Source organism: Megalobrama amblycephala, linkage group LG10 (genome assembly GCF_018812025.1).
Source record: "Megalobrama amblycephala isolate DHTTF-2021 linkage group LG10, ASM1881202v1, whole genome shotgun sequence".
NCBI classification, from domain to species: Eukaryota; Metazoa; Chordata; class Actinopteri; order Cypriniformes; family Xenocyprididae; genus Megalobrama; species Megalobrama amblycephala.
This window is the reverse complement of record NC_063053.1, coordinates 3,767,710-3,788,968: the sequence shown is the minus strand read 5'-3', so window position 1 is coordinate 3,788,968 and position 21,259 is coordinate 3,767,710. Positions and strand designations below refer to the sequence as shown.

The window sequence follows — 21,259 nt, the reverse complement described above, 5'->3', positions numbered from 1 at the left end:
TCGAGAAAAAAAAAAACTGTTAAACCTGAAAGTATTATGCAATCATTTTCTCCTTATAGATCCATTTTGGCATAAAGAGTTCTTTAAAACTGAGTCAAGAACCCTAGAGTTCTATATAGAACCCCATTTAACCTTTTTTTCCCTAAGATGTCATAATCGCCGGCCCCCTTTAGTTGCTATGTCCGACAAGCCATGTCGCTCTCGCACCACATATCATGTTCTCACACAGTGAAAAAAAGTAGGACACTGATAATGCATTGACAGACAAGACAGAGCAGGTTACTTCTGATATGAAACAAAGTCTCAAATGTCAACTTTTGTCATTTTTAATGAAATTTAAACAATATTTTGTGTCTCTTTAATGTGTCGTGACAGATCTCTGTAGCGCCTCAGCTCAAGCGGCTCGTGAACCGATCATCTCTTCTTACTATTTCATTTATAACATCAAATAACCATGAATGAACATCACAAGGAATGTTGTTTCAACCGCAGAAAGACGTCAGTACACACCATTTTTCAAGTTCAAGTCCACCGACGTCAATCTAATAGGCTCGGATTTTAACAGCAGATTCAGCGCTATGATTGGTTAGATCGCCTGTCAATCAAACTCCCTGCGAAGGGTCAATTACCAAAGTTGCTGATTATCAGTTCTCAGCATGACTTGTTTGAATTAGTTTCCTGTTTCTTGTTCCAGAAGCAGTTTCACTCGGATATACTATTCCGAACTGTCTCCTCTCTTGTTGTGTTAATCTGAAGGCCAGATGCAGGTCAGCATTTTCGGTATTTGTTAACACTCATCTTCAGCCTCGGGGCGAGTCAGAGAATGTTCACGCGTGTCTTTGCAGGCTTGACCTGTCAGAGCTGGACACATCTGCTGCTGTCACGAAGCTCTGGGGCAGATGAATCTGTGAAACCAAAACACCCAGATGGCCACGAGAGAGAGAAAAGTGCTCTGTCACAGTGAGTCGCTGTCTAAATGAGTGCTACATCACCTCTGTAAGAGACACCGTGTGTATGCTCAGTTTGTGTGTGGATACACTGACTGGTGGTCAAACGTTTAGAATAATTCAGAGTTTTGCTCACCAAGGTGTGTATTTGATCAAAAATACAGTAAAAATTGTGTGATATTATTACAATTTAAAACAGCTGTTTTCTATGTGAATATATTGTAAGATGTAATTTATTCCTGTGATCAAAGCTGAATTTTCAGCATCATTACTCCAGTCTTCAGTGTCACATGATCCTTCGGAAATCATTCTAATATGATGATTTGATGCTCAAGAAACATTTCTGATTATTACCAATGTTGAAAACAGTTGTGCTGCTTCTGATTTTTGTGGAAACTATGATACACTTCAAAAGTAAAAAAAAAGAGAAAAAATAATCATACTTTCATCCAGCAAGGTTACATTAAATTGATAAAAAAGTGACAGTAAAGACATTTGGAATGTTACAAAGATTCTATTTCAAATAATTACTGTTCTTTTGAGCTTTCTGTCCATCAAAGAATCTTGAAAAAAATAAAATCCATCACAGTTTCCTCACAAATCTCCTTATATAGAACCTTTTTGGAACAAAGAGTTCTTTGGAGTTGAGTAAAGAACTGTAGAGTTCTATATAGAACCCCAATGAACCTTTTAGAATGTTAAGTTGTTAATGCAAATGATATTGAAAGAGCGTTTACATTTCAATCCAATAAAAATGTAATGTTTGGACAACATTTTAGACCATAAATGTACTATTTCTCAAGGTGGTTTTACTTTAGAACTAAATTGTCAAATTGTGAGCTTTCTGTCTGTGAGAGAAATATCAAATATGCTAGTAGTATTTACGTATGTAAATGTATTATAGGCTATTTTATAGCTTTTTGGCTAAATGAAACTGTACATATGAAGCTAAACAGTTAATGTAAAAAGGTAAGATTAAAAATGACACATAAAATTGGCCATGTGACAACTTGCCCCGATATTAATGTGACAATACATTGAGGATTTGACAGACGCAAGCGGCGTAAAAGACCTTTCAGAAACTAATGTTGCTGGTGTTTTATAGGAAAACGTCAACTGACGCAGATGCGAGTCATGATGACCAGTAGCCTAAATAAAAATAATGTAGCGTCTGCGCGCAGCTGATCGAAGGTGGAGCGCGTCTCTCTGCGCACGCGCGGTGCTTCAGATTTCGGACGCTCGCAGCTGATGTAGTAGTCGCGTGCACGCGCGTGTCGTTACCATGACAGCATAGTTAGTAAACTCCCCTGTTGCCATCGGTTATCGACCAGCGGCTGATCAGCAGAAGAAACACTTGCGCGTTATCGATCTGATGGAATCCGCGCTCTTTCTCCGCAGTGCAGAAGAATGTTCGGAAAACTCGCGATCTGTGACGTCGCCTTAGAGTGGAATGAGCGTTACTAGGAGACCGAGAGAGAATCAGAAGCTCCAGCTGATCTAGAATCCATCAGGATCCAGAAGCACCATGGGAACATTCGGCTCTGCTGCGGTTTGCCTGGATGAGGAAGAGGGCGAGGAAGAGGAGAAGAGGCGCCGGGAAGTTGAGCGACTTCCTCCGCTGCTCGAGGACGAGGTGAGATTGATGGATTGACAGGTGGCTGACAATCTCCTTATGATTAACACTGTAATTATTTTTTATAATAGCCTAGAGCTTATATCAATGCAATATACACAGATACACATATAGCAATAATATATTTTTATATAGGTATAGGCTATTTTATATTTTCAAATATTGTTACTAGCTATATATGCCTGCATGTAATACCATGTTTCTTTTTTGAACTTTGAACATGGTACCATGTAAATGCCATGGTAAATGAATATTATAGTCTTTCAGTATTATGGTATTTCCATCTGACCATCACTATACTATAGTACCACTGGGTTAAAACATGATGCAGTAGTTATTTGGAATATATGAGAAATAATAGTGAATATTTCAACTCCTCCTGAGAATGTAACCAGAGAGATCGCACTGAAGATCCTCGCTTTAATTCTCACGACCCGCTTATAAACACACTTAAGATGTAACTGTGTTGTAATTGCAGCTGTTCAGAGTTTGTTTAATGCTTTTGTAGCAAAAAGACTGCAGACTTTTCTTTGTACGAGTGTTGTCAACTTCCAGAGGTTCAGGGACAAGCGTATCTGGGCCAGTGTGTGTGTGTGTGTGTGTGTGTGTGTGTGGAGGGAGGTTGATGAGAAAGTCTGTTTCCCTTCTCTGTTCTCAGGGGAGATTGTCTATTTACAGGCTCGGGCCCTTACAGCTGCATGAGATGGCAACTTTATGCCCCATAAATTCAGATCTAGTGATGAGCTTTATTCTTTATTGATGAATAAACATGTTTTTCTCTGAGAGTTTTTTTGGTCATGTGGTATGTTGTGTTAGTCTGTTGTGTCACACATACATTAGCTTCGTCCCATCAGGTTTGTGTTTGAGAACATGTAACTAAAAGTGACACATGAAAAATGCAAAAAGCATCTAAAACAATGTAACCGTATATTTTATTTATATCGCATTCGCATTGCACACTGGAAGCCTAAGTAGCAGCATAAAAATATGAATATTGCATTATTACAGTTAAAACTGCTTTGAGTTATTTTCTGTGCCACTGTAATGTAAATACAATGCAATGATAATGACTGTTCTCAGACAGGTCTTAAAGGCATCTAAACACTCTAAAGATTGACTGTAAAAAACAAATTTACACAGTAAAATACCGTTTTCCACTGAAACAGCAATATATCATAAAAACAATGCATTCTAGGTAATATTTGTCATTTTAAGAAAAGAGGCCTATAAGCTACTTTATAGAAAACAGCAAATACTATTACCTAGAATGCATTGTAATATACAGAAGTAATATATTGAAAAAAACAATGCATTCTGGGTAATATTTGTCATTTCTTTAGGTTATAGGTAACCTATAACCTAATAATATTACCTAGAATGCATTGTTTTTACAGTATAGTACTGTTTCAAAGGAAAACGGTATTTTACTGTGTAAATTTACGTTTTTTTTACAGTTATTTATTTGTATAGCGACCCACTTTATACTGTAAAAAATGAATATTATAAATGTCTTAAAATATTATTTGAAAAATATTCAATTTATATTAAGTTGCGTTTTTTCCTACTCATTATAGTACTGTTTAGTACTCTATTTATTTGTTTTATAAAATATATTAATTATTTATTTGTTTGTTTATTTTAATCTGTTTGTTTATTTATTTATTTATTTACTATTTAAAATAAAATTTTTGATGATTTATTTTTTTTAATCTTAAACTTTTTTTCTGTAAAGAGTTCTACAAATCCCAGTTTGTCTTAGGATATTTGGGATGTTCACTGCAAAGTTCAGTGGAAAATCCAAATGTGCCTTTTCCATGGTGATAAATATTAAAAGAGGCACAAAAGACATTTGTTAAGCCATCTGAAGGCTCTCTTTACAGACTATGACATCATCACTTAGATGGGCTTGTTTTTGGATCCCGCCATTTATGACGCAGATCATGCAGCGACCCAGAAGTCTACTTAAGACTCCCATCTGTTGAAAGCACGCCTTGTTATATAGTCATGTTTGATTATTTCCTTATGAAGGACAGAACACAAAAATGCATGTATGGAGTTTTGTTTGCGAAACACATTAGCAACTGCATAACAATGTCCTAACATCATGAGAGTGAGGCAAACAGCACTGATGTTATCTTCAATGGAGAGGAAAACACACAGTAAACATACAGCTGTCCTTCACACATCTGCCAATCACACATTCCCATGGAAGTGCAGTTAGGAAATTGAGCACAATGATGTAGAGATTCTATAGTGACATCATAGTGGAACTTAGTAGAGAGTGTTACAATCTGTCTTTTGTAATCTGCAGAATATTCCATCGGAATGAATGGGTCACTATGGAGACCTTGGAGTTTTGCACTGTGTGTGTGTGTGTGTGTGTGTGTGTGTATTTACACTACCGGTCAAAAGTTTGGAATAATTACGATTTTTCTTTTAGAAGTCTCTTCTGCTCAACAAGGCTGCATTTATTTGATCAAAAGTATGGTAAAAACATTAATATTATTAGAATTTAAAATAACTGTTTTCTATGTGAATATATGTAATTTATTCCTGTGAATTTATTCCACAAAAATCTGAAGCAGCACAGCTGTTTTCAACATTGATAATAATCAGAAATGTTTCTTGAGCAGCAAATCAGCATATTAGAATGATTTCTGAAGGATCATGTGACACTGAAGACTGGAGTAACGATGCTGAAAATTCAGATTTGATTACAGGAATAAATTACAGTTTACTATATATTCACATTTAGTATAGCTGTTTTAAATTGTAATAATATTTCACAATTTTTACAGTATTTTTATTACATAAATGCAGCCTTGGTAAGCAGAAAAGACTCCTTTCAAAAATATTAAAACTTAATTATTCCTGTATGTGAGTGTGTGTTTATGTGTTTGTGCGCATGTGTGACTTTTACTGTTATGCTGGTAATATAATTTGTAATGATGCATTTGGAAAAACACTAGTTTTAACCCCGCTGCACTGCACGTGTATCTATATCATGCATCATCCGTGCGATTAATCACTCAATATTTCCTCTCCGTCCTCAGGAGAATGTTTCTCTGGCTGATATTCTGTGTCTGAGGGACAGCGGGCTGTCGGAGCAGGAGTTGTGGGCGGTGTGCGTGGAGTGTGTGCGTTCTCTACAGAGCATCGCCCTCTCTCCGCTCTTTCACACCCTCTGCGTAACGCCCGACACGCTGGCCTTCAACGCTCACGGCAACGTGTGTTTCATGGAACAGCTCAACGGTGAGTCATCAGCTTCATGAGTCAAACTAACACTCACAGTGTTTGTCTGGCTTTCTTGAAATACTGCTTTTAACGTGCATCTCTACAAATGGATGGTTTTGACAGACGTGCTCTTTTGAAAGTGAGAGCGCTCTGTCTTCATAAAGCTGGGAGAGTGTGATTTATTTCATGTGCATCTCACATGTGTTGGTGTGTTTCAGTGCTATTGTGCAGTCGGATAATGGGGGCATTCGTTTGCATAATTATTAACGTACGACACCCTCCCACGAATGTGCAATTTCTGTGGTAAAGCATTATTAATGTAAATCTTGTGACAGCCTGTAACCTCTGAGATAAACATTTGGAAATTAACTGAGAGTCAGGATCATGTTAAGATAAGACTGGTACAGCGTAAAAAAAATGGCTGTAAATGTAAAAATGCTGTTAAATTCTTACTTTAACATACATTGTGTAAAATTGTAAATGGTTTAACATAGCATTATATGAAATTTGGTAATATTTTACAATAAGGTTCCATTTGTTAACATTATTTAACTACTAATGGGACCTTATTGTAAAGTGATACCTGTAATTTTACTGTAAAATACTGTCAAATGTATGGTTTTGGCTAGGTAAAACTATAAATTACTATATAATTTATTGTGAAAAGTCCCTGCAAACAAATGTACTGCTCAATGCTAGTTATTGTTAATTAATGCATTAACTAATGGGAATTTAGAATAAAGTGTTAACTGTAATTTTACTGTAAAATACCATCAAATGTATGGTTTTTGCAAGTAAAAGACTTACCATATAATTTACTGTGAAAAACAGTAAAAGGACATTCCCAGAAGTCCCTGCAAACAAATGTACTGCTCATTGCTAGTTAATTTTAATGAATGCATTAACTAATGGGACCTTAGAATAAAATGTTAACTGTACTTTTACTGTAAAATACTGTCAATTGTATGGTTTTGGCAAGTAAAAACTATGAATTACCATATAATTTATTGTGAAAAGCAGCAAAGGACATTCCCAGAAGTCCCTACAAACAAATGTACTGCTTATTGCTAGTTTGTTAATTAACGCATTAACTAATGTGACCTTGGAGTTAAGTGTTAACTGTAATTTTACTGTAAAATACTGTGTGCATTCTCTGCAGAAATACTGTCAAATTTATGTTTTTTGCAAGTAAAAGAGTCACCATATAATTTACTGTGAAAAACAGTAAAATGACATTCCCTGTGTGACAGATCACATATGATTATAGTTTTGTTTCTTCTTATTTTTGTTATTTATCAGTACATTATGGTGTTTTCTGTTAAACCGGCACAAATATGCCATCCCGTAATACCTGTAACATCAGGTCTCGGGATACTGGAGGAGAAGATTCAAATGAGAACTACATAAAAACTACCAATGGTTTTATCCTCTAGTCCTGTTAGCAGCTGCCCATTTCATAGACACTGAATGTCATTCTCAAAGGCCACAACGTATACTTTCTAAATATACTGGTGCGTTCCTCTGCTCGTGTAGTTTCTGGAGGATCTGACATATTCAGGAGGAGAAAGCCTGACCTATTTAACGGATCCAAACTCTGCAAAAGTGTCTGGAGGAGAGTGTCTCTTCTGCCCGTGCCCTAGTTAGACAGCGAGACGCTGCAGCAGAAGCTCCTCTGTGGACTTGCACACTTATTCACAGAGAAAAAGCCACTACATAATTACACATCACAGCCGGAGCTTTCATACTGTGGGTTTATCCCATTTCAAGCCATAGATATTATGACTTCTCTTTTTGAGATTGTTTTATTGGTTAAGAGAATAATATATATATATCAGATCAATCACCTAACACTAAGGGCCCTATTTTAACGATCTAAACGCAAAGTGTAAAGCGCACGGAGCAGGTGCACTCGGGGCGTGTCCAAATCCACTTTTGCTATTTTAACGACGGAAAAACGGTCCGTGCGCCGGGGCGCATTTTTGAAATGGGTTGTCCCTATTCTCTTAATGAGTAATGGGCGTAACGTTCAATAAACCAATCAGAGTGTCATCTCCCATTCCCTTTAAAAGCGAGATGCGCTCGCGCCATGGCGGATTGCTATTTACATGGCGGAATTTGTTGGCGGAAAAGCTGAACGCTTTTCAAACGAAGAAACCGATCTGCTCGTGCGCGAAGTTAAAGCGCGCGAGCAGATCATCTACGGGACAAGCAGGATATAACATTATATATATTATATATTATATAACATATAACATTATAAAATACACTGACTTATTAAACACACCGATTCAACTGAGGAGTTCAACGAGTGATGTTTTGCTGAAATTACCTGTTAAGTGGCCAGTCAATCTTTCAGTCGTCTGCGTTGGATGCAGGCTTTCAAATAGCTCCGCGCGATGAGTCAGTTAATATATATGTGTGTGTATTGGCACGATTGTTCAATTAATTAGCCAATTTCGTTCATCATTATAAGTAGTAATAGGCTGAATTGAAAATAGGGAGCCTAATTCTAATACACGCAATGACTATTCACCATTACATTTTTATATTTATGTAGCCTACACAATAATATTCTTTTACACTGTAATCCTTTTGTTTTTAATATTTGGCATGTTTGTGTGATGCGCATCCCTGTGTGTAATAAGCAAAGTCAACGCGCAGTTTCTACCAACGCGCTCTAACAAAAAAATATTGCGCCATTGACTTTAGACTTTAGACCAGGTTTGAGTTGGTCTATGGCGCAGTCTATTTTCAGCTTCATAAAATAGTAATGTGCCGGCAATGCGCCTGAACACACCTCTTTTTTAGACCAGCACGCCCATGGGCGCACTAACTGGCGCAAATGCATTTACTAATTTAAGGACGTGGCGCTGAACGGGAAAACGCGAACGGCGCCGGACGCAAACTAGCAAACACACTTGCGCTGCGCCTTGCGTCGCATTGCGCCGGGTGTATTATAGGGCCCTAAGTGTTAAACACCAGTGTGTGTCGTCATGCAGGATTTGTGCTGAAAACATGAATAATTCCTCAAATCATCTGTATTTTTGAGGAGAGTGTGCTGTTACTTTAAAGTGCCCCTATTATGCTTTTTTGGATATGAACTTTCATGTAGTGTGTAATACAGATCTGCAAAGTTTCAAAGATCAAATGCAGATAAATGTAGTTATTGTCTCCTAAAAGAAAGAAGTGATTCTGAACTGCCCGAAATGAGGCGTGCATAAACCTATGTAGGTTTATAACAAATTTGCATAATGCCCCCCATTGGCTGTCAGCGAACAGTGTCTCCTTTGCCCCGCCCTCAAACACTGTAGTTGTAGCTGAGACTGGAAAGTCAGAATCAATGTTTGCTGCGTATATATTGAAAACAACAGAGGGCCGAACACAGATCCTTGCGGCACTCATTAATTCACTGATATTTTTTTTAATTTTTAAAAAAAATTTTTTTTTACATATTTATAAATACAAAAATATTGGTTCATGTTGTTCATGTCGAGAAGACGCTGTTTTCTGCTGCCAAAGCAAATCCACTTTGATGAGATTGATACGGTAAAACCGACGCCATCGTTACTGTTCGTATCACTGTGAATTAAGTACTGCGGAAGATATGCAAATAAGCATTTGGTTTCCCACCAATCACAACAGACTGGGCCGTCTAACCAATCAGAGCAGAGGAGGCTCTCAGAAAGGAGGGGTTTAGAGCAGGGCTGGATTTACTTACCTCATATTGTGACAAAATAATTTTTTTGGGCCCCCCAACAAATAGAGTTATGCAGTTTTTGACCACGTTTGTGTTTTGTCTGTCATTAGAATGTCTTCATCTAAGGCAGTATGTGAGTATCGCATTACATTTGCATCAACTCATAGGTTTATTTGTAAGTTTATTGTAGCTTTTTCTGTCATTTGGCTATAATCTCATGTTATATAAGGCTAGTTAAGACAGTATTGACTATGACTCGACGACAAATGCTAAACTAAGACACCCTTCTCCGCTTATCAAATACGTTAGCCTTTAAATATATAGTGTTTCTTGAGAAAAGAAAATATTTATTCAAACAACCAGTTCTTAATTAACCATTGCATTGCAAACAAGCAGAGATGCTCCAAAATGTGTGCAGCAGGTTAAATATTTGCAAAACCAACAGACAGATGTAAAGGGTGACCAGTAGTAATGATTTATGGAAAAAAATTACAAAATATGGAGATGGAAATATGGTTTCTGCCCGAAATTTAAAATTTTGTTATTGCATAATGCATAAATCCAGCCCTGGTTTAGAGAGACCAAATCCTTGATCAAACAGTTTGAGACACTGTGAGAAAGTCTGTGGATATTATGAGAAAATTTAAATGTTTTTGAAGCATGTATTGTAGGAGACTCCATAACAAAATTAGGAGCCTTTAAAATAGCAGAATAGGGGCACTTTAAGTGATTACGAATGTGCGTCATTTTTAGCTAGTGAATATAGAAGTTGCATTTAATATTCAAGGTTGCATCAGCTTGTGTGTTGTATTGAACCCATAACCTTGGTGTTTTTAGCTCCCAGTTTTTTACATGTGGCTTTTGCATGGACAAGCACCACCCGCATTTGAAGTGTAAAAATGTAGTTTGATTTCTCTTCTGTCATGTGCCTTTTCTCAGATGATCCTGAAGGCTGTTTCGTTCCTCCAGAGTTGGATAAGACCGGAAGCACGTTTGAGGTGAGGATGAATCCTGGAACTGCTTGAGCTTGTTATGAGTATTATAATGCTGATGCTTGAAAGACCAACACAAAGGGCACATAAAAAAAAATGCATTTGCATTAAACACAATTTTTTCCAGATGGAGGCCAGTTTTTTTTTTTTTTTTTTTTTTTTTTTTGCATGATCATATAATAATTTTAAGAATATATTTTTTGCCTGTTCATAACATAATTTTAATAATGTTTTTTTCCATAGTCATTCACATAATTTTAATAATTTTAATTTTATACTTGGTTTTAGGGTAACTTTGTTACATTCTGTCCTGGGCCTACAGATAAAACATATCCTTTATTTCTTAAACTAATAAATAAAATAAAAAATACCTCATATATATATATATATATATACCAGAGTAATACCATGGTATTTCATTGGAGTACCATATAAATGCCATTCCTGTATTTCCAGCAGTAGATCATGACACAAGCAACGCTGATAAGGTGGTAGGTTTGATTCCCAAGGGAATGTCACTTTGGATAAAAGCATCTGCCAAATGCATTAATGTAAATGTAAAATACCATGCAAGATATTATAATATTTTCATTGCACCATGGTAGTTTTGTTTGTATCAATCATGTTGGGCGTGTAAAATATGTACATCAAGTTGCACATTTTGTGTTGCCACTTTGGTAAACTTTAGAAAAAATGTTTAGAGAATATTATAGATCATAAAATATATCTGGATTGAGTGTCACACATATGATTCATAAGCCCTGGAGACTGTGGTTCGTGAGCCAAAACCTGAACTTCCAGCTTATTACGCACAGTAACACGAAGACTTGCCATAATACCATATGCAAACAACCTACTAGCTTCTGATATCTGGATATATATAATCCATAAGGCTTTACTGTCCTGAACATCAGAAGTATAAAAACCACAAGCCAGAATTGCTGTAGGCGGTTTGCGTTTCTGAAATGAAAACACCTTATGTAATGCTCTTTTCAGCTGGGAATGAACAACCTTTTATTTTAAACACACCTTAATCATAATCATGATATTCTCTACGAGATTCTTTTTGATGAGTCTTATCTGTTTGAGATTCTGTTGTTTGCAGCATTTCTGATCATCTTTTCATGGAAAGGCTCATTCATTTTTTGAGGCTGAACAATGAGCCGTCAGGTTTGATGGACATCAGCTGCTTCAGAGTCGAGGCTGCTGACCAAATGAGAAGAAAATATAGTCTGAATGGAACTCTTATTGTAAAAACTGAAACATTATTTTAATATTTTTTTTTTACATGTTCCTAAAATAATTTTCATAATTTTGTCATTTTATATTTCATAGTGACAGCGTATATATTGAAAACAACAGAGGTCCTAACACTGATCCTTGTGGCGCTCCATAATTCGCTGATGTTATCTTAGATTTTATTCATAGAATAATTTTAATAATATTATTGCAAGTTCATAACATAATTTTAATAGTTGTGTAATAATAATGTTATACTTCATTTTTATACTTCATATACTTTTTAGATGGAGGTGAATCATGTTCATGACATAATTTTAATAATATTCTTGTAGCTTCAAAACATACTTTTAATAATTGTGTTACAATAATTTCATACTTCATATATTCATATGTTTTTTTTTTCCAGATGGAGGCCACATTTTTTTTTTACATATTTCTAACAATTTTATTAATATTTTGTAATTTTAATTTTATACTTCATTTTTATACTTCATTTACACTTTTTCAGATTCTTTTTTTGCATTTTCATGACATTTCAATAATGTTTTTGCAGATTCATAATTTAATCATAATAATTTTGTAATTTTAATTTTATGCTACATTTTTATACTTCATATACACTTCATTTTTTCAGATGGAATCAAGTTTTTTGTTGCTTTTTTGCATGTTCATAACATAATTTTAATAATTTTGCAATTTTAATTTTATACTTCATATACACTTCATTTTTTTACAGATGGAGGCAAGTTTTATTTATCTATTTATTTATTTTGTTGCTTTTTTTTGCATTTTCATAACATAATTTTAATAATATTCTTGTAGCTTCATAACATACTTTTAATAATTGTGTTACAATAATTTCATACTTCATATATTCATATGTTTTTTTTCCAGATGGAGGCCACGTTTTTTTTTTTTTTTTTTACATATTTCTAACAATTTTATTAATATTTTGTAATTTTAATTTTATACTTCATTTTTATACTTAATTTACACTTTTTTCAGATTGAAAGACAGTTTTTTTTTTGCATTTTCATGACATTTCAATAATGTTTTTGCAGATTCATAATTTAATCATAATAATTTTGTCATTTTAATTTTATACTACATTTTTATACTTCATATACACTTCGTTTTTTCAGATGGAAGCAAGTTTTTTTGTTGCTTTTTTGCATATTCATAACATAATTTTAATACTTTTGCAAATTTAATTTTATACTTTATTTTAAGGGTGACTTTGTTGCATCCTGTCCTGAGACATCAGATACAAATTAGTCTTTGTTTTATTTAAGAAACTAATAAATAAAATAAAAAACTAAATAAATGTGCATTTTCTTTTGTACAAAAGACAGACTCGTATGTCATAATGCATGAAATGATGCATTACAACTTCATATTACAGATTTCATCTCGTGCACCAAACACAGGTTTACAAACTGAAAATATTATGCAAATGTTTGTGGTGGTCTTTGTAATATCAGTTTCCACTTGTCTGAGGATCAGGTTTTTAAAAGCATATTTGATCCCTTAGATATGTTTAAGATGTACAGTTTCTTTACATGGTTTAATTAGCATCATTCTCTCCTTCAGGGTCACATGTTCTCATTAGGCTCCACCCTCTCAGCCGCACTGGATTTCGTCACGGATGTGGAGCTGCAGGTGGAGCTGAGTGAAGAGAGCAGGTGTTTGCTGAAGCAGATGCAGCGAGAGAAACCTGACGATCGACCACGACTCCAGGTTCACCAGTCTTGTGTTCATGACAGTGTGAAGTTTACAGAGGAGTCTCAAAGTCTGAAACCACTAGTGAAAACACTTCTGCTTTTATTTTTAAATAATAAAAGAAAAAAATTAGAGTTGATGGCTGCATGCATTTGGTTTTGCTGACCAATGAAGTGCCAGATAAAAATAAAAAAACTGAAACATTTTAATGATTATATTTGCATGTTCATAATATAATTGTAATATTTTTTTAAATATATATATATAAATTGTAATTTCTAAAAAAAAAAATTATCTAAAAGTCTGAGACCACTATTCCAAATACTTCTGCTTTTATTTTTGTAATTATAAACCTTTTTTTAATTATAAACATATTACTTTTTATTAAAGGGTTAGTTCACCCAAAAATGAAAATAATGTCATTTATTACTCACCCTCATGTCGTTCCACACCTGTTAGACCTTCATTCATTTTCAGAACACAAATTAAGATATTGTTGATGAATAATAATATTATAAATATTATTAATATTATAAAGTGACGAGAATACTTTTTGTGCGCCAAAAAAACAAAATAACGACTTTTCAACAATATCTTGTGATGACCGATTTCAAAACACTGCTTCAGAGCTTTACGAATCGAATCAGTGGTTCGGAGCACCAAAGTCACGTGATTTCAGCAGTTTAGCCGGAGATCTGAATCACTGATTCGAAACAAAAGATTCATAAAGCTCCGAAGCAGTGTTTTGAAATCGGCCATCATGAGATATTGTTGAATATTTTAACAGCATAAGAATTTGATGGACATCAGTTGTAAAGGCTGCATATTAAAACATAATTGTAATAATTATTGCATGTTATTTGCATAACTTTATTAATTTAGTCATTTCAATCTAAAAGTCTGAGACCACTAAAATACTTCTGCTTTTATTTTTTACGTTAACGGCATAACTGTAATTTGATTGCAACATAAACGTGCACAAACAAGCACTGGATTTGATGTGAATAAATCCTGATGATCATGTTTGTTGACCTTTGCTAATGGCATGGCTCTTGAGCGCCGTCTTGTGGTTATTCAGAGCTAGTGCTTTGAAATAAAAGTAGTTGCTCTGAAACACAACAGCCACCCCCATAGACTCAGATTAGTCATGGATCTACACTACAGTGCCAACTGCACTCTTTACCAGTCCATTTCTCCAGTGTGACAGATGCTGATGTGCAGCCAGATCTCTGCTTCAAAGCCCTCCATCTGACAGCTGTGAACAATCACAAGAGCGAAGCTTTACTGAGCTGAAGCTCACGCTGACGGCTGAGACTGACCACAGCTGACAGGGGTAGAGAATGTTACAGAAAACAAAACTGTGATGATATGTGAAAACATCGTCTGTTTTACAAGTAGTAGCTATAAATGTTTAATGGAACTCACGCTGACCTTCCAGGAATTATAAAATATCCAATAGATTTGTTCTGGATTCTATAAAACTTTTTTTGTCAGCTGAACCTCTGAGATTTTAAGTTAATACTTTTAGTTTAACAACACATTTACTCAAGTTCACATGATATGCACGAAAAAAAAAAAGTAAAAAGTGTAAGATTGACTCTTTATGAACTTCTATGACTTTCTGTGGAGAATTAAATACTTAAAATGTATGATATAAACCGTTTAAGGGTCTTTGGTCTTAAGGAGGCAGATTTCCCTCTTTTTCTAATGATATGTGTGAATAACATCACCTCTTATTTTGACAGGATATTTTCTCTCAGGCGGAGGCTGTACTCGGTGACGTCTCGCCCACAACCGTCTGCCGGAAACTCTCTGCTATTGGCCGAAGAGTTCTGTCCATAGAGTCCGTCGCTAATTTCCAAGGTTTGATTCAACAGTTGTCTCATAATGTGGCAGCCCTGATGGTTTGTGAGGGAACTGCAGGGGGTTGATCATTTATCCAAAAATCTAAAATTAAAATAAATAAATGATTTTAAAATTAAATTACATTTTTTTAATTATTATTTTTTTCAAATGATTAAAATAAAACACTTAAAAATAATAAATAATAAAAAATAGAATAAATTAAAAAAAAATTATTTTATTTGTTTATTTGCATGTCATGTGATCTTTAATTGACATCAGAGAACAATAAATAACAAAAATAAATGAAATAATAAAAAATAATACGAATATGTGACCATTAACTGACATCAGAGAATAAATAACAATTATTTTTTAATTATTTTTTTCAAACACTTAAAATAAAACACTTAAAAATAATAAATAATTTTTTTTTTATTTGTTTAATTGCATGTTATGTGGCCATTAACTGATATTAGAGAATAATAAATAATAAAAAATAATAAATAATACAAACATTTACCTGCATGTCATGTGATCATTAAATGACATCAGAGAATAATAAATAACAAAAATATATTCAATAATTTTAAAATTAAACTGTTTTAAACTATTATTTTTTAATTGTTTTTTTTTTCAAAAATTAAAATAAAACACTTAAAAGTAATAAATAACATGAATTGAATAAATAAAAAATTATTTTATTTGTTTACTTGCATGTCATATGACTGATATCAGAGAATAATAAAAAATAATAAATAATACAAAAATGTACCTGCATGTCATGTGATCATTATTTGACATAAGAGAATAATAAATAATAATAAAATATAAAAAATGATTTAAAAAATAAAACACATATTTTATTCGTTTACCTGCATGTCATGTGACCATAACTGACATCAGACAATAAAAAATAATAAAAGATCTAATCAATAATTAAATAATAAAAATATATAGTATTTGTTTAGCTGCATGTTGTTACTATTAACTGACATCAGAAAAATATAAAAATTGTGTGTGTTATATATATATATATATATATATATATATATATATATATATATATATATATATAATACCTGCGTGACGTGAACATTAACTGAAATCAGTGAACCGTGAACATGTGAACTGTTCGTTGTTTAATTATTGAAATATTCAAATAAAAATCTCAGGTGGATTTCAAGTAAATATTTAGCTTAAAGTAGTTTGGCTGATAAAAAAAGTTTGGGAATCGCTGCTTTGTTATCTCACGTAGTCAGATCTTTCTATTTGTTCACAGATGGATCCAATTTCCATTTTCTGGATTACAAAGCTTTAAGATCAAACTCCATGGAGAATCACACCAGCGATCGTACCATGATCAGAAACTACTCGGCCGATTCATGCGACGGGGAGGAGCTGCTGCTGAAGCGCAGAGGTCTGGTCTGTAACGGATCGCCTTGGTCCGGAGCTTCGGTTGGACTCAGGGAAGACGAGCCTTCGCCGGACAGCAGGTCTCAGAACAGTTCTCCGGTGCACAGGAGGAGTCAGGAGAGGAGGCCTGGGAGAGCGAAGAGAGCCCTCAACCGCTCCTGCTCCGTCCCGGACTCCAACAACCCTCCGACGTTCAGTCCTCCCTCGCACGCACCCATCAGCATGCTGGTGGCCGACCTCTCCGAGATCACAGAGGACGAGAGCGTGCCGGCCGGCTGGAGCGGGAGACTGCGTCGGGCCAAACCAGAACAGGCCACGAGGAGTTTAGACTCGGGCGGAGAGGAGTTATGTGTCCCGTCTGTGGATGCAACAGTCGAACCTGATGCACATGAGACAGATCAGAGCGGCACTGGAGATGCTCAAACCCCGACGCCTCTGGAAGACGGACAAACTTATGCAGAAGCTGATCTGTGCAGCTCTAACCACATGAACAAATCTATATTGTGCCTGAATGAGGAATATCAGAATGAGGTTTGTTTGTTGATACAGAACGGCCAAAATATGACTTCTGTTTTATTTAAGGCAAAACAGTACAGGAATTTTTTTTTTCATGCACTGGTCAGTATTGAGATTTTAGTCTATTTTACTTCCATAACTTGTGTTCTTTCAGACTAGTGGAAAGAAAACATCCAAAAAATACACATTTAATTGTTTTAACATATTTTAAAGGGGACCTATTATGCCCCTTTTTCACAAGATGCAATATAAGTCTCTGGTGTCACCAGAATTTGTCTGTGAAGTTTCAGCTCAAAATCCCCCACAGATCATTTATTAAAGCTTGTCAAATTTGCCCCTATTTGGGTGTGAGCAAAAACACGCCGTTTTTGTGTGTGTCCCTTTAAATGCAAATGAGCTGCTGCTCCCGCCCCCTTTCCAGAAGAGGGCGGAGCTTTAACAGCTCAACAACAACAAAGCTGGAGAATCTCACGCAGCCAAAATGACGAAAGTGTTCAGCCTTACATTGTTCAAACCGGAGTCGACACTGATGGAGAGACTCAGGAAGAAGTTACAACTTTTAGACGTTTCTGAATGGTTAGTGGATAAATTGATGTAGTTGCTGTGGAGTTGATTCAAGTCATCCACTAGCATGTGCCGTCATGTTCATCTTTTGTGTTGAATTGAATGAAAAATGACGGCATGACAACAACACTCTACTACAACAACTCTTCCTCTTCTCTAAAGCAGCCCAACATGGCCCCGCCCACTTTGTTGTGTGTTCTCAGGGGCGGGGTTTATGTAAATTTTAGGGTTTGTGATGTCACAAACCCGGGAAGAAGCTCATTGTAGTCCCTACCAGCTGTTTGTTGTAGTCCTTAAAAAGTGATTTCTGTAAAAGAAAATATCTCCCTTTGCATTGAACTTTGAGCGTTGATGTAAAATGAATGAGAAATATTGTTGATATTGTTTTTTGTTTGTTTCCCAGTGGATGTCCTTGCGGGAGCTGCTGTCGCTCTCTGCTCGGCCTTTCTCAGTGAATGAGCTCTGGGCTTTATGCTACACGTGTCTCTCCACGCTGCAGACATACATCGACCTTCCAGGTCAGTCGAGTGCATCAAAGAGTCTTTACTTTGTCTTTATGTCCATATAGTAACTTTAGAATGAACCTATATGTTAAAGCAACATTATTCAGTGCTTTACAGATGCAATGCTTTTCTATAATGCACATATGCAGTTGACATTCCTATAAATTTTAACCTAAAATCTTGAATGTTGAAGCTAGAAATGTTATACCAATAATCCCAATTTAACAAAAACGAATGGCGATATTTAATTGATCTGTGGTACGTGTTTGAGAAAAATAACTGTTGTCTGTTACGTTAGACTATCTGTGTCTGGAGTCTGTGTATGTGGGCTGTGAAGGAGAGATGCTGTTTTTGAGGCCAAAAACCTCAGGTACGAGCTCTAACATCTCATTTACAACGCATAATGTTAAATGCAAAATAAAACAGCTTAAGTAAACGCAATTCATATAATTGATATCAGTTCATTCATTTTGTTCCGGTTGTTCTTCTCAGTCTCCTGTGATGCATTTTTCTTGGCTCCTGAATTTCAAGAACATGGAATTGTAACGGAAAAGGTTTGTTACTATTGCAACCAGTTTCTAGTAGTTCCACAGTGTTGTGTATTTAAATGGATGTGATTTTGCAGTGTGTTTTTGCTGGTCTCTAGGCATGTGTGTATGGGGTAGCAGCAGTCCTCTGGGCTACAGCCAAGTTTAATTTATCTCCTAATCAAAAGTTGGCCATGCCGAGAAAACTCAAGAGACTTCTGCTTGAGATGGCCAAAAGAACTCCGATCGAAAGACCTTCTATTGAAATGGCCAAAAAGGTACTTGAATGATCATTCATTATTTATTCATTTAAAACGTATTTTCTAGAGTCATATTTCACTCCAAATCCTAGGATAAGATTATGTAAGAGAATGTATTAATTAACATGAACCAACAGTGAGCAATATATTTTTTTACATTTAATAGTATTTGTCAGTGTTAATTAATTAAAATACAGTTCTTCATTGTTTTTAACCAATTAACTAATGTTAAGAAATGATTTTAATAATTCATGATTTTTTGCATTATAGTCATGTGAATTTGGGGCAGAATTGTCCTGAAAATAATGTCACAATGTAATTAAAGTCTTAATGGACGTACAATAGGCTTCATTTTCTTTTTGCATTGAATGCATTTCTTGTTTTTTTCATCTAAACACACATTCTGTTTTCTCTCATAACTCGGGCACTCAGGCTGTTTACGTGTGGTAATGTGGTTTATGTCTGCTGATATATTTCAGTGTTGCTGTGACTATCTCTACCGCCAGGGGACCGATGCAGAGAGTGTGTGGACGCAGCTCATCAGCCGAGTTCACCAGGTGAAGCGTCACTCTTCATTTCACTGGAGGATCTGTGCAAATGCAGATCTGATGAGAACGGGTCACGCACGGGCAGGATTTGTTCAGTCCTGTGATTCCTTTTTTAGTTTTATAGGGTCTCTGTTCTTTGTGCGTTTTACTATGGAAACTTGTTTCCACCATGCAAGGTAACTTTTTATCTCACTATTCTGACTTTTTTCCTCAGAATCAAATGCAATTACGAGTTATAAAGTCAGAATTGCCAGAAATAAAGTCAGAATTGCCAGTAATAAACTTGGAATTGCAAGAAATTAAGTCAGAATTTCCAGTAATAATCTTGTAATTGTGAGAAATAAACTTGGAATTGCGAGACAAATAAAGTCAGAATTTCCAGTAATAAACTTGGAATTGTGAGAAATAAAGTCGGAATTGCCAGTAATAAACTTGGAATTGTGAGAAATAAAATCAGAATGGCCAGTAATAAACGTAAAATTGTGAGAAATAAAGTCGGAATGGCCAGTAATAAACGTAGAATTGTGAGAAATAAAGTCGGAATGGCCAGTAATAAACGTAGAATTGTGAGAAATAAAGTCGGAATTGCCAGTAATAAACTTGGAATTGTGAGAAATAAAGTCAGAATTGGCAGTAATAAACTAGGAATTGTGAGAAATAAAGTCGGAATTGCCAGTAATAAACTTGGAATTGTGAGACCAATAAAGTCATAATTGCGAGTAATAAATGTGGAATTGCGAGAAATGAACTTGGAATTGTCAGAAATAAACTTAGAATTGCGAGACAAATAAGGTCAGGTTTTCCAGTAATAAACTTGGAATTGCGAGAAATAAACTTGTAATTGCGAGACAAATAAAGTCAGAATTTCCAGTAATAAACTCCTAATTGCAAGACAAATAAAGTCAGAATTTCAAGAAATAAACTTGGAATTGTGAGAAATAAAGTCGGAATTGCTAGTAATAAACTAGGAATTGTGAGACCAATAAAGTCATAACTGCGAGTAATAAATGTGGAATTGCGAGAAATGAACTTGGAATTGTCAGAAATAAACTTGGAATTGCGAGACAAATAAGGTCAGAATTTCCAGTAATAAACTTGGAATTGCGAGAAATAAACTTGTAATTGCGAGACAAATAAAGTCAGAATTTCCAGTAATAAACTCCTAATTGCGAGACAAATAAAGTCAGAATTGCGAGTAATAAACCTGGAATTGTGAGAAATAAAGTCGGAATTACCAGTAATAAACTTGGAATTGTGAGAAATAAAGTCGGAATTGCCAGTAATAAACTCATAATTGCGAGACAAATAAAGTCAGAATTTCAAGAAATAAACTTGGAATTGTGAGAAATAAAGTCGGAATTGCCAGTAATAAACTTGGCATTGTGAGAAATAAAGTTGGAATTGCCAGTAAAAAACTTGGAATTGCGAGACAAATAAAGCAAGAATTGCGAGTAATAAACTTGGAATTGTGAGAAATAAAGTCGGAATTGCCAGTAATAAACTTGGAATTGTGAGAAGTAAAGTCAGAATTTCCAGTAATAAACTCCTAATTGCGAGACAAATAAAGTCAGAATTGCGAGTAATAAACTCATAATTGCGAGACAGACAAAGTCAGAATT

At 35.1% G+C, this 21,259-nt stretch overlaps 1 protein-coding gene across 2 annotated transcripts in view; it reads left to right on the top strand.

The window, feature by feature from the left end:
• Positions 1 to 1,618: 1,618 nt before the first annotated feature.
• The window catches only part of LOC125276500 (kinase non-catalytic C-lobe domain-containing protein 1), a 52,754-nt gene continuing 33,113 nt past the window's right edge, over positions 1,619 to 21,259 (top strand). Inside the window, exons 1-11 of one of the 2 annotated variants that reach the window (XM_048204024.1) lie at positions 1,619 to 2,580; positions 5,634 to 5,832; positions 10,451 to 10,509; positions 13,336 to 13,482; positions 15,210 to 15,327; positions 16,589 to 17,253; positions 18,206 to 18,320; positions 18,604 to 18,675; positions 18,798 to 18,859; positions 18,952 to 19,110; positions 19,572 to 19,649. In XM_048204024.1, the coding sequence (XP_048059981.1) occupies positions 2,473 to 2,580; positions 5,634 to 5,832; positions 10,451 to 10,509; positions 13,336 to 13,482; positions 15,210 to 15,327; positions 16,589 to 17,253; positions 18,206 to 18,320; positions 18,604 to 18,675; positions 18,798 to 18,859; positions 18,952 to 19,110; positions 19,572 to 19,649 (1,782 nt within the window). In that variant the 5' untranslated portion in view covers positions 1,619 to 2,472. The remainder of the gene's footprint in view (positions 2,581 to 5,633; positions 5,833 to 10,450; positions 10,510 to 13,335; positions 13,483 to 15,209; positions 15,328 to 16,588; positions 17,254 to 18,205; positions 18,321 to 18,603; positions 18,676 to 18,797; positions 18,860 to 18,951; positions 19,111 to 19,571; positions 19,650 to 21,259) is intronic. The other variant, XM_048204027.1, reaches the window with a different exon arrangement.